At 36.3% G+C, this 12,593-nt stretch overlaps 1 protein-coding gene across 12 annotated transcripts in view; it reads right to left on the reverse strand.

Moving 5' to 3' along the window:
- The window catches only part of YAP1 (Yes1 associated transcriptional regulator), a 108,010-nt gene that overhangs the window by 54,345 nt on the left and 41,072 nt on the right, over nucleotides 1–12,593 (reverse strand). For all 12 annotated transcript variants that reach the window (XM_036859831.1, XM_036859829.1, XM_036859820.1 and 9 more), the window contains exon 3: nucleotides 3,982–4,097. In XM_036859831.1, coding sequence (XP_036715726.1) covers nucleotides 3,982–4,097 — 116 coding nt within the window. The remainder of the gene's footprint in view (nucleotides 1–3,981; nucleotides 4,098–12,593) is intronic.

The following is a 12,593-nucleotide window of genomic DNA, read 5'->3' on the forward strand; positions in this document are numbered from 1 at the left end:
TAAAAAACTTAACATTTTCATATAAATAGAGCTGGTTAAAGGAGAATTACCACTTTTCTCTCCCCAAGTCCTTATCTTCTAACTTCTAAAACAAAAACCACTACTGTTTACCCAACTCTTAGTATGCAGAAGAACTCTTTTATATAGATCCCAAGCATGCATCAAAAGGCTACTAATGTGCTATAAGCATAATACATTTTTAATATAACTTGTAAAGGGCAATCATCAAGTAATTTAACAGAATAGGGTTTGTGTACACTTTTATATGTGTATATATTATTATATATTTTAATGTAAAGTAAAATAGAACTATTATCTTACTAAGTTATGCAAATTTCCTTTTATTTTATAATTTTCTTTTCCTCACTTTTCAAATTCCTTTCACAAAGTTCACTGTCTTGCCAATTAAATGGACAGTTAAAGAACATAAATTTCTTCCTAGGATCAAGTAAGGAACCCTTTCCAGGTGCAGCTTTAAGTGATTTCTCAATTACATATATTTAGAAATTTGGCCAATTACAAATCACACATCTCCAGTCTAGCAATGAAATTCATCATTTCAACCTCATATTTTGAAAAAGGACTTATAAAAAGCAAAGGTAAACTAATCATTTTTGCTAAACCAAATTTGAGTGAAAGAAATTGGATTTCATAAAATCTTAGAACTGGAGGAAATCTTAAAATATTATTCAGTTCCATTAAAAATTATGCAGAAAACTGGAGAGTCTAGAGGAAATACAGTATTTTAAAGGAAAGTGGCCTGATTAGAAATAATTAGAACAGAACACAAAGCTGGACTCAAATATTTGAATGAGGAGAGTTTTTTAAAAAGACTAACAGGGGGCTTCCCTGGTGGTGCAGTGGTTGAGAGTCTGCCTGCCAATGCAGGGGACACGGGTTCAAGCCCTGGTCTGGGAAGATCCCACATGCTGTGGAGCAACTGGACCCGTGAGCCACAACTACTGAGCCTGCGTGTCTGGAGCCTGTGCTCCGCAACAAGAGAGGCCGCGATAGTGAGAGGCCGCGATAGTGAGAGGCCCGCGCACCGCAATGAAGAGTGGCCCCCGCTCGCCGCAGCTAGAGAAAGCCCTCGCACAGAAACGAAGACCCAACACAGCCAAAAATAAATAAATAAATAAATAAATAATTTTAAAAAAGACTAACACTAGAAAGTTCTTGTTAAAATAATTAATGATAAAAATGTAAATCAAGCTGCATTTAGCTTGATTTAACCCAGTAAAGTGCTTCAAAAGAGCTGTGTAGCTTCCTCTTTTATCTAAAGGCTTCAGATTACCAGGTTCAGAAGGCATTCCCTTTAGGGTGAAAACTGTCTGTAGATACCCTGCTTAACTGGAAACAGGCTTGCTGCTTTGTTACAGTAAATACCCTGGAAATTTATTTAAATACCCTCACAATTCTTGCTCACTGGCTCCAGGCTCTAAAAACTCAGAAGATTATTTTCCAAGCACAGAGGAGCATCAGTTTTGCTGCTTTTCTCAAGGAGAAATCCCTGAGAGATAAGATCATTTTCTCTTAAAGCTATTTGAGAAATCATGCTGTGTAACCTCAGTGGAGAATGCACAGCCGCCAAACTCCACGGCTTTGTTCCAGATGGATAAGGAGAAGACCCTGGGTTGAACCCTTATTAAAATGACATTATGGCTATAACTTTATGTGAACATGAGGTTATCAAGATTATAGTTCCCATGACATTCATTCCCAAGCATTTCAACACCACGTAGAAGTCTTCTATTTGTTTTTAAATAGTCACTCAATGTTTCTCAGATGTGAAGTGAGACTAATAACAGCACCTAACTTAAATGACCATTATGAGAATTAAATGAGATTGTACAAAATGACCTCATCAGGAAGCCTGCCATATAAACAGGGCTTCCTTTTATTATTTAATACCTTCTACTACCATTTAAACATGCTCAAGTATCTTTGGGGGTGGCTTTTCCCATTTCAAGCCCTCCCTCCAACTCTCTCCATCTCAGCCTCTCTTCATACAATGCCGCCCCCCCACCCCCCCCACTACAATTGTGCTTCTTGCCACTTTACTCAAACTGTTCCTGCCAGTCACCTCTTTAATTAATATACAGCAGTAAGCATGTCTATTAATTTATATGCAGTATATAAAAACACATTTCATATTTTACAAAACACAGCTGAAATAAGATACACAAATATTCTAAAATCCATTAAAACCAATTTGATATATACTTTTGGTTTTAAACATAAATCTGAACACAAATTCTCCCCATTTCCTTAGACCATTACTATTAGAAAATTTAATAGGAAAAACACTGCACTGCACTGCACTGCTCTAAAAGAATCATTATCAACCTTATAGATGCAAAATGCCTAATCTTTCAAAATAAAATTTAAATTAATGAGTTATTTGTTACTAATTTCCCAGGTACAGTTTTTGATGGATTATGACAAAATGAAAAATGTGCATCATCTTCTTCAGATTATAAATACGAAGCAGCTTTCAGAACTTTTATTTGGAAATTTGATAATTAAAAAAACAGTTGTCAAGTAAAAATATCAGTTAATAAATACTTGCATAATTTTTTGCTTTTGAAAAAATTTTAACTCAAGTGTCACATATAAAACAGGTTCTGAGGATAAGTAAATGTACTGACATTAAAATTAGCTAAGATGGAAGATTATATAAACTCTTCAAGAGTTTATATAAAGAAACTTTATGACAAGAGAAGCTCAGTCACGAATCTTGCCTTGACTTTCATTTTCTTGAATCCTTTCAAGTGTTCAACCCACCAAAGGCAAGAACACAGAGTTAATGGAACAGCAAAAACATTCTAACACATTGTCATCATCTTTAGGGGCAGAAGGACATTTCAAATTTTGTGACCTTTCCTGGTCAAGGAATCCTTTTGACAATGAATTGTACCACCCTCTCCAACTCTACCAGTCCCTTTCCAAAGGCTGCTGTTTAAGAAAATCTACAGTGCAGCTTCCAATAGTATCATGTTGATCAGTTTGTTGGGTATGAAAGATGGATGGGCTGTGAAGGAGGAAGCCATTAAGGCCACTAGGGCTGCCAATTACAGTTGCCATCTGTGCCCTGACCCAGGACACTCAGTAAAGGGGATAAAGTGTGTTTGTGTGTGTTTGGTGGGTGGGGAGGGGAATGGTCAGAAATCCAGCCCAAATGCTCCAATCCCTGATGCCAGGCATAGGGTTGCATCTTCCCAGAGAAAGGGGTACCTTTTCCTAATATGCATAAAGATGCATAATGGGTAACTATGGCCTTGGGCCCATGTAAAAGCCAGACAATATCTAACTGACGTAGGGAAGAAGGAACTAAACATTTACTTAGTATCTACTCTGTACTAGAACTGTAATATAAAAGCTTTATATGTATTATATGATTTCCTTTAATATCTTCCTCTCTATAATAAGGGGCATGACCACTCCCCATTATATAGATGAGAAAAACAGCAGATTTAAGTAAACTGCCAAATAGGAAACAGAAAAAAAATTTATACTCAGGTTTATCTTCTGTGAAAAAGGTGGAAATGTGTTAAATAACATGTACCAGCCCTAAGAAAGATGCTTTGGGGTTTATAAGTTGCTACCTTCCAGTTATTCTCAAGGTAGAACAAACATCCACTTTAAGAGGTGAGTTAAGAACACCACAGCTTGGCTTCCCATCCAAACCACAAAAGGAAGAGGGAAACTTCAACTCTAAGAGACACAAGAAAGAGGCACAATAAAACACAAGTATGTCAAAGTTAACCCAACTAGGAATTTGAGATATTCACTTCAGAACTGAAACTTTAAAATCTGTTGGCTTTCAGGTTATTTGAAATAAGTTTCCCTTATGAAAGTGGATAGAAAATAACCATCATCCATGCTCCAGTTTCCTTAAAAGAATAACTACTATTTTCCACAGAAGGTTTTACCAGTGCACAAGCATGACTTGGTGTGCTCTAATTACAGCATTTCACTCACCTGAGGCCGAATTCATCATGTTCTGCTGCACTGGTGGAGTTGTAGGGGATGTAACGTTCATCTGGGAGAGCATGGCCTTCCTGGGGTCCTGCCACGTTGTTGTTTGATCTATGTGACTGAGACAAAACATCCACTGCATTAGATAACAAACACGAGGCCCTAAAAACAACCACCTCACTTATCAAAATAGGGTAGCTCTATGAAGTAGTAGGCAAAGGATTCTAAATTAGCTCTGTAAAAGCATACAGTCTTGTCACCTCACTGCTCTCACCCTTCCTCTGCAACCTTTTTTCATCCTTATATCACTGAACTTTCCCCTCTTAGATCTTGCAAGTGCAAAATTTGAAAAAGTTATGTCTGGAGTTTTAAGTGAAGGGAAATCATTTTCACCTAGCAGACAATTATTATCTGCTTCTAATTTAAAGATAAAATGTGATTTATAAATTAATCGTCTATAACAGTAGTCATATGAGCAAAACCCAAGATTCATAAGGGAATCACCCACTTTTTTCCTCCTAGAGCTATAAATGCCAATTAACATATAATTTTAAGACCTAAAACCCTTTACACTGAACAAATAAAACATGAAAAGATGAAGTCTTATTATAGTACATACTCCAAAGCCAAAACAGAATTACAAACTTTAAGTTTTGATTGTTTCCTGTGACTGTTGAAGGCCTTTGTTATTTGCTAAACAAAACATTTAAACATTTTCTACATACTGTTAACGTACTGCAAAATATCTTACACATATGCATATAGATGTCTTCATCTATAAAACTGGGCATGAAAACAGCTAAAAATTATATGAAATATGAGACTACAAGGCATCTTGCACAGTATTTGGCATATGAGCATTCAAAAAATATAGTTTTCTTCTTCCAGCAAAGAGTAATTGTTTCCCTGAAACAAAAACTAAAAATATTATACCCATGAAACCACTTGAAAATTTATCTTGAAGAAATAGCCAGGGAAGTACTCAAAGATTTATGCAAAGTTCTCTTCTGTATAATTAATAAAAGCAAAAATCTCAAAGCAGATAACAACATCTAACGAGAGGGACTAATTAAATCTTGTTACATATAACGTACTATATTGCAGCTATTGAAAATATTTTAGAATAATATTTAATAGCATAGAAAATATTCATAATACAGCTTTTTAAAGTAGATTGTAAAACAACTGAGGCTAATTGTTTAAACGTGTGTGTACCGAAAACATATGGGAAGGATAGACATCAAAATGTTTTAAGTGTTTAGATGGCAAAATTACAGAACTGTTAAATAATAGGAAAACCTAGAAAGACAATCATGAACTTATTATCTTTGAAATGGGGGAGGGAGGGCATTAGAAATAAGTTATTAAAAAAAAAAGCCTCAAATTTTCTCTATGGCTGTTTAAATTTCAAATCTGATTTCTCTCTTCCTGAATCATCCCATGATAAATACCCATGTAAATAGTAAAGGAAATGATATCCTGTTGTTAATTTTCCTGAAATGGAACCAGAATGCTCTCTCATCAATAATGTTATCAAAAATAATAATAATAATAATAATGTTATCATATCAATAACACAGTAAAAAAAGGATCTTAGACTCTGGCTAGAATGGACCTTAAATATTATCTACTGGAGATGGGAGAATTCTTTTTCCTAAGCAAGCAGAAAGAAGATGAAAACAGGGGGGTAAAAAATGTGGAAGATTTGTACACTTGGGAATGACAATGGTACTACCTGACAATTGAAGGCTATTACAGACCAACTAAAAATGCTAAGAGAGAATATTTATTTAGTAGAGTATATAGTCTCTCAAATATCACCTTATCAGCACTTCTTTACCAGTCATATATGTTTTTTAGCAGTTGCACTAGCACTGCTCAGGTCTAGACAATACAGGCAAAACCTTGTTCAAGTCTGGCTATGTAAACACCTCTTTCAAAAAGATCACATCCTTACCAAGCGCAGTTAAGAGTTTATTCCTTTTCCATCCTCCATGTGAGCCACTGAACAAATTAAACCATAAAATGTTTCCTAGATATTCAGTGCTTCTCATGCTTACAGATATAAAGCAATACACATGATAATTAATACAGCCATACTGAAGGAAAGAAACTTGAAACCTGTAAGACAACCAAAATTTAGGGAAATGTTTCTGTTTCTCACTGCCTGTTATAATGTTAAGAAACCAGGAAAAATGGCCAGTGATTCATTATTACTGGCTCTTAAATATGAATGAAATTGTGTGCCACCTGCCTGCTCCTTGTCGCCAGTACTTCTTAAAGTCTGTTACCTTTGTGAGGGGTAAAAGAGAAGAGAGAAGCAAGTTCTGGATTCTGACTGTTGAAGGTTTTCTAAATATCTAACAGTTAGGCTTCTCTGAAAACTCACCAATTATGTAAATCATATTAATCCATTTATAACTAGACTGCAGTCCACTTGAGGGTTTAGGAAGACCCTATTCTGATGACTAAATGACCATATTCTGATAACAAGCACATGAATCTTCCCAAATAGCAGAGCCAATCCGTCGTAAGTCTGTTCTTAAGGCTTCTTTCTCCTTTAAATAAATTAGGGTTTTGAATATAATGCAGAGAATGTATAGTTTTACTGCTCTCAAAAAAGTGATTATTTTGCTGAAATACTACTAAGTGTACAAATGCTAAAATTTCTCCTCCTGAAAAGGCTTCTGTTGAACCTCAGTAAGTTAGTTTAGAGCCCTATAAAGCTATCCTATGTTACTTCAGCTAATGTTCCACTTACTCAAAAAAGATCTACATTTTTTTAAGGAATAAATATGCCATTATCTAAATTGTCCCAACTATAAAAGCATGCAACCATTTAGATGCTAAAGGGAATGTGAAATAAAATTAACTTCAGAGTTTTTGTCTTCACTTATTCTATAAGATTAAATCATGAATACTGTTTTATCCTAAAAAGTCAATTTGTAGAAGTATACCCAAAAATATCCAGTCTTCCTTTTTATCATAAGAATAAAAATCTTTATAAAAACATTTCATATGACAAAGAACTATTTTTGCTTAGACCAAATAAATAGTTTGCTAGGCCTACTCTTCCCCCAGATATTTGCACGGGACTTTCCCTCATCTCCTGGTCTTTGCTCAAATGTCTTACTCTTAGTGAGGCCTTCTGTGGCCATGTCATCTAAAATCCACCTTATTTAAACTTCTACTCCCTCTTCTTTGCTTTATTTTTGTTTGATAATCCTTTATCATTATCTGACACATAATTTACTTATTTTGTTTATCTATTTCCTCAAGCTAACAAGCTCCAGGGAAAAAGGGACTTTTATCCATTTTATTAACTACTGTGTCTTCAATGATTAATAAAGTGCTTGATAAATATTTGTCAATGAATTAATGAAAAGAAAGCTTCTTTCTTTTTGCCCTAAGAACATCAAACTTTCTCCCAAAGTCCTTGTTGCCTTACTGACTTTATCAATACCCACCTTCTTTTCCAAAAATGTAATTGCAGGTAAGGATTATAGACCCACTAGAAATAGTAATAAGGAGATTATTGGTGACACTGGCAAGAGCAGCTTCAGTGGCATGATGGGGGTACAGTGCATAGGAGGTAAGAAAACAGACAAATTTAGTTGTGTACAAAACCACAAATGGATGGATATGAATTTTTGTTTTTTTCAGGAGGAAGAAACTCAAGTGTTTAAATGTGAATGAAAACAGAGTAGCTGAAGATGTGCTAAAGGATCAATGAAGAGTTACAGTCATCCATTAGAGAGTGAGAAGGAACAGAATGTAGACACTGCTTCCACTGTAAGGTGAGGAAGAAAGGATAGGGTAGAAGCAAATAATTTCACTGTTTGGTCAAAGTTGATTGCATTCTGGTGTGAGGACTTCTACTCTCTTATTGAGAGATATAGCATTAAGAGGATTAAGGAGGCTGGCATTATTGGTACGTCCACTATGCAAAACTGAGGGACTTGCACAAGGTCACATACCCAGTACACAACAAGACTACATCTGGTACCCAGGAATTCTGAAAACAATTTCTGTACTAGACATACACATGAAAAGGACAATATTCAAAAATGTAAATTCTTTGTAATATACATTGAATAACAAATACATTACATAAATACTAAAGAGGGAGTATAATAAAAAGGCATGGTATTGAAGATTCAATAAAAGAATTTACAAAATATTACAAAACAGAGTTTCTATTACTACTAGAGTATCAGCTTCTTGAAGAAGGTATACCTGGGAGAGTGCCTGGTACATAGTAGGGCTCAATAAATAGTAACCGAAATGAATATTAAAGCAGTGTGCATTATTTAAGAATGCAGGTGATTAAGAGTTCACATAAATGCTAACCTGAGAACGGGCTGAAAAGAATTTTCACTTAAACTACAGATTCTAAAAGGTCAAATTATAAATACCAGAATCAAAATATACAAACCAAGGAGATAAAATTAAGCAAAACTCATAAAACAGTATTTTCAGAGTTAAAAATATGAGTGGTTATATATAACATAGAAAATAATTTAAAATTTAGTTTATCTTGTTCCTAAGAATAGTCTAGCTGCTGAACTTACTACAGGAAAATAGTACATGTGAAATTCTCCAGCCCCTTCAAGATATGTAAATAAATTATTCTTTCCTATTACTTTGGAAAAGAAAAGGTAATTGGATTTATGACCAAGATAAACCCTATGATCTTACTCTGGAGCAGCTAAGACTGGGAAACAATGAACCTTTCAAAGTTTAGACTGATGAAACATAAGCAGCTGTACTTTGACCAAGGTCCATGTCCAGCAGCAGTCTCTCCTGCGTATACAGAGTCACCTCTCCTGTTGGCTTTTGTCTTTTACTTTATACTGCAGAATTTGGCCTTACATATTGGATGACTTAGCAGAATCCATGTAGAACCAAAAAAGGGGCAGAAATCCAAAGTGAATCATTAGTAAACTGACTTTTTGCATAATCCCACAAAAGTTAATTGAGGCTACAGTATATAGAAATATTTGAAGCGCTTTATATCCTCCTGTGAGATGTGAACCTTATGAAACTCAAACGTGGGCAGGGAATATAAGGAATTCTGATCTTATAAAGAATAACAATATTACTGTCACATCTTCAAATTACGGGGAAAACCATAAGATCATGAAATGCTACCTGAAGAAGCTACAGTGGGGAGACCCAAAGATCTCATCTCCCCAGGACCAGTGTTCAACAGGAAGATGATACCATGCCATTGTTTCATGAGTCTCTCACAAAGGTTGAACAAAATAATCACTTACTACAATTTATTTTTATTTTTTTTATTTTTTATTTTTTTTTAATTTTTATTTATTTTTGGCTGTGTTGGGTCTTCGTTTCTGTGTGAGGGCTTTCTCTAGTTGCGGCAAGCGGGGGCCACTCTTCATCACGGTGCGCAGGCCTCTCACTATCGCGGCCTCTCTTGTTGCGGAGCACAGGCTCCAGATGCGCAGGCTCAGTAATTGTGGCTCACGGGCCTAGTTGCTCCGCGGCATGTGGGATCTTCCCAGACCAGGGCTCGAACCCATGTCCCCTGCATTGGCAGGCAGATTCTCAACCACTGCACCACCAGGGAAGCCCTATTTTTATTTTTTAAAAATTTATTTATTTATTTTTGGCCACGCTGGGTCTTCATTGCTGAGCGTGGGCTTTCTCTAGTTGCGGCGAACGGGGGCTACTCTTCGTTGCAGTGAGCAGGCTTCTCATTGCGGTGGCTTCTCTTGTTACGGAGCACGGGCTCTAGGCGCGCCGGCTTCAGTAGTCGTGTCACGCGGGCTCAGTAGTTGTGGCTCGCGGGCTCTAGAGAGCAGGCTCAGTAGTTGTGGCGCACGGGCTTAGTTGCTCTGTGGCATGTGGGATCTTCCCCGACCAGGGCACGAACCTGTGTCCCCTTCACTGGCAAGCGGACTCTTAACCACTGTGCCACCAGGGAAGTCCCTTCCTACAATTTATTAAGATTAAGTGATATGTCCAAGGGCAGCCGAATAGTATGCAGCAGAAATGGGATTTAAACTCAGGAATGAGAATTGATACAAAAATCTGCACTTTCTACTATATCAGACTTCCTTTTATGCTGTGAGAGTATTTTGGATGTTGTTTAGATTTCTTAAGACTAACCTCTACATCACTACTTACCCGCCTCTAATCCCTACAACAATTAAGTACAAGGAGACAAAAATCTCCTCTGCAACAACACTCCGTAGACCAAACACCCAGTCACACACAGCCAGGATTAAAATAAATGTTTTTTACCTTCTGGCTCAGTGTTCTTTTCACTTTACCTTATTGGTCTCTAAAGAGGAAAAGATTTTCTAAAATGATAATCTGCCATTAGCAGAATAAAACTTTTTCAGGGAAGGTAATTCAAAAAGAGAATCAGAATCCTTTTAAATGCTTCCTTGTTTAATTCGCCAACTATTAAGACTATTCCAAGACTAGCAAATGAGCTCTACCATCAGAACAGAAAGTTGTCTTTATTATAAAAATGCACAATCATTAGAGATGTTAATGATCGGTTACCTGATGGCACTGGTAAAGAGACAAATTGGTTATGGGGGTACTATGCCTACCATTTCTACTCATTTAAATTGGTGGACTGCAGCTCTGAAGTTACACTGGTTTTTCTCCTTCCTACTTCGTTTCTTACTTTAGAAACAAGATTCTTGGCACCGGTATAAATTAATATACAGATATGATAATCTGCAAGTTGCTTCCCTATCTAGGCATTGTCTTCTTGTTATAATGTAGTGTCTAATCTCCTAAGAAAGTAATTCCTCAGAATCTACTAAAAGTAACTCTCCCTATTATTTACTTCAACAGATATTGTCACAATGGCACATAACGTTTTAACAAAGCAGTGAACCCACTTTGGAAGTGGGTCATGGAGAGATGGCTTAGACAATGTATTACTTAAAAAAAAAATCCTTTATGCAAATCAAGTGTTATCAACACTATAATCAACAGCTATATAAGCTTAATATGAATATCTGATTCTTTTGAAATATCTGCTACATTTCTTGAGACTACTGTTCTTCCTCAGGTAATCTTTTCCCCAACTGGCCCATAAACCACCTAATTTCTACCTAACCTTTTCAAGACCCAGATTCCTCCTTTCAGAAGTCTGTGGAATAGTAAGAAAGCAGACATGGATTCAAATCCCAGTCTCAAATTTGCCAACGATAAACTGGGTTGTACAGGCAGGTCATTTAAACAAACGGTTTTATCTTCGTTAAAATAAGACTGATTTATTTACTTACTTGCCAGGGTTTTGAGAATTCAATTCAATAGCATACATAAAAGCAACTACTACTGTGGCTCCCAGTACACAAAAGGCTCTCAAATATTTCTCCGGACTTCATTCCTGTGCTAGTCAAATAGTATTTAAAATAGGAAAAACTTCATGGTAGACAGGTTAAGTCAAGAAAATGATTAAGAAAGAGATGACTTCAGTTAAGTGAGAATGACAGGTCCGGGGCTTTAAGAGCTCTGAAAAAGAGTCTGGTTTCCCCTGATAGATGATGAAGAGATGCAGTAGACACTACAGGTTTCAGGGTAGGAAACAATGTTTCTGGACCATTAGTTCAACTTGCACAAGGCCATCAGTTTAGAATAAGAAGGAACCATGCAAGTACGACCATACTGGCTCCTAGGAAAAGAGCAGCAAAATAATTTGGGAGTAAAAGAATAATCTCATTCATATAACCAAATGTCTTAAAATATTCATTGTGAAAAATCACTCCATACAAATTTTTTTTTTTACTTAAGCCATAAAATGGTCAACTCTACCCATCTAAACCAAGGCAAAGAAAAAGCTACACTTCTTATGAACCAGGCAACAAAGCACATCCCAACAAATGCTAAGGTGCTCTTCAAATTCTTTGTTGTATGTTTCATCTATCAAATACTAAATCCATAACCCTTACTTAAGGGACACAGAGCAACATAATGGGAAATGAGTTTTATAGTGATAGAAAACTACTGATGACTTTATCCTCAAAATTTAGGATAACCTTATGCTACTCATTAGTGAAAGTATTAGAGAATTAAGGTAATGTAGTTTTAGTAAAATAATTTTAGTGATTAACATTGATACTGACAAAGTTTACACACCTCAAGGAATGGATAACTAACAATTCCCTTACATCCCTGCTCCTTAAGAGTGTGGACCTTGAGGACTTCCCTGGCAGTCTGGTGGTTAAGACTCCGTGCTTCCACAGCAGGGGGCACAGGTTCCATCTCTGGTCAGGGAACTAAGATCCCGCATGCTGCATGGTGTGGCCAAGAAAAAGAAAAAAGAGTGTGGGCCTTGAGCCAGCAGAATTGACAAAACCTGTGAGGAAGCCTGTTAAAAATGCAGACCCTCAGGCTCCACCCAACACACTGATTAAGAATCTGTAGCTGAACAAGATCCATAGGAGATCTGTATGCACATTAAAAGTTTGAGAAACACTGCCTTAGACACTACTTGATCACCTATGCTGTGTTTTAAGTATGACTAATGCCTGGAGGGTAAATATTTTGTGTATATGAAGAACTACATGGTGTAGATATTAAAGCAAAACAAATAACCTGTGGTAAAAATTCAATGTTTAATTTGCATC

Source organism: Balaenoptera musculus, chromosome 8, assembly GCF_009873245.2.
Source record: "Balaenoptera musculus isolate JJ_BM4_2016_0621 chromosome 8, mBalMus1.pri.v3, whole genome shotgun sequence".
Classification (NCBI taxonomy): Eukaryota; Metazoa; Chordata; class Mammalia; order Artiodactyla; family Balaenopteridae; genus Balaenoptera; species Balaenoptera musculus.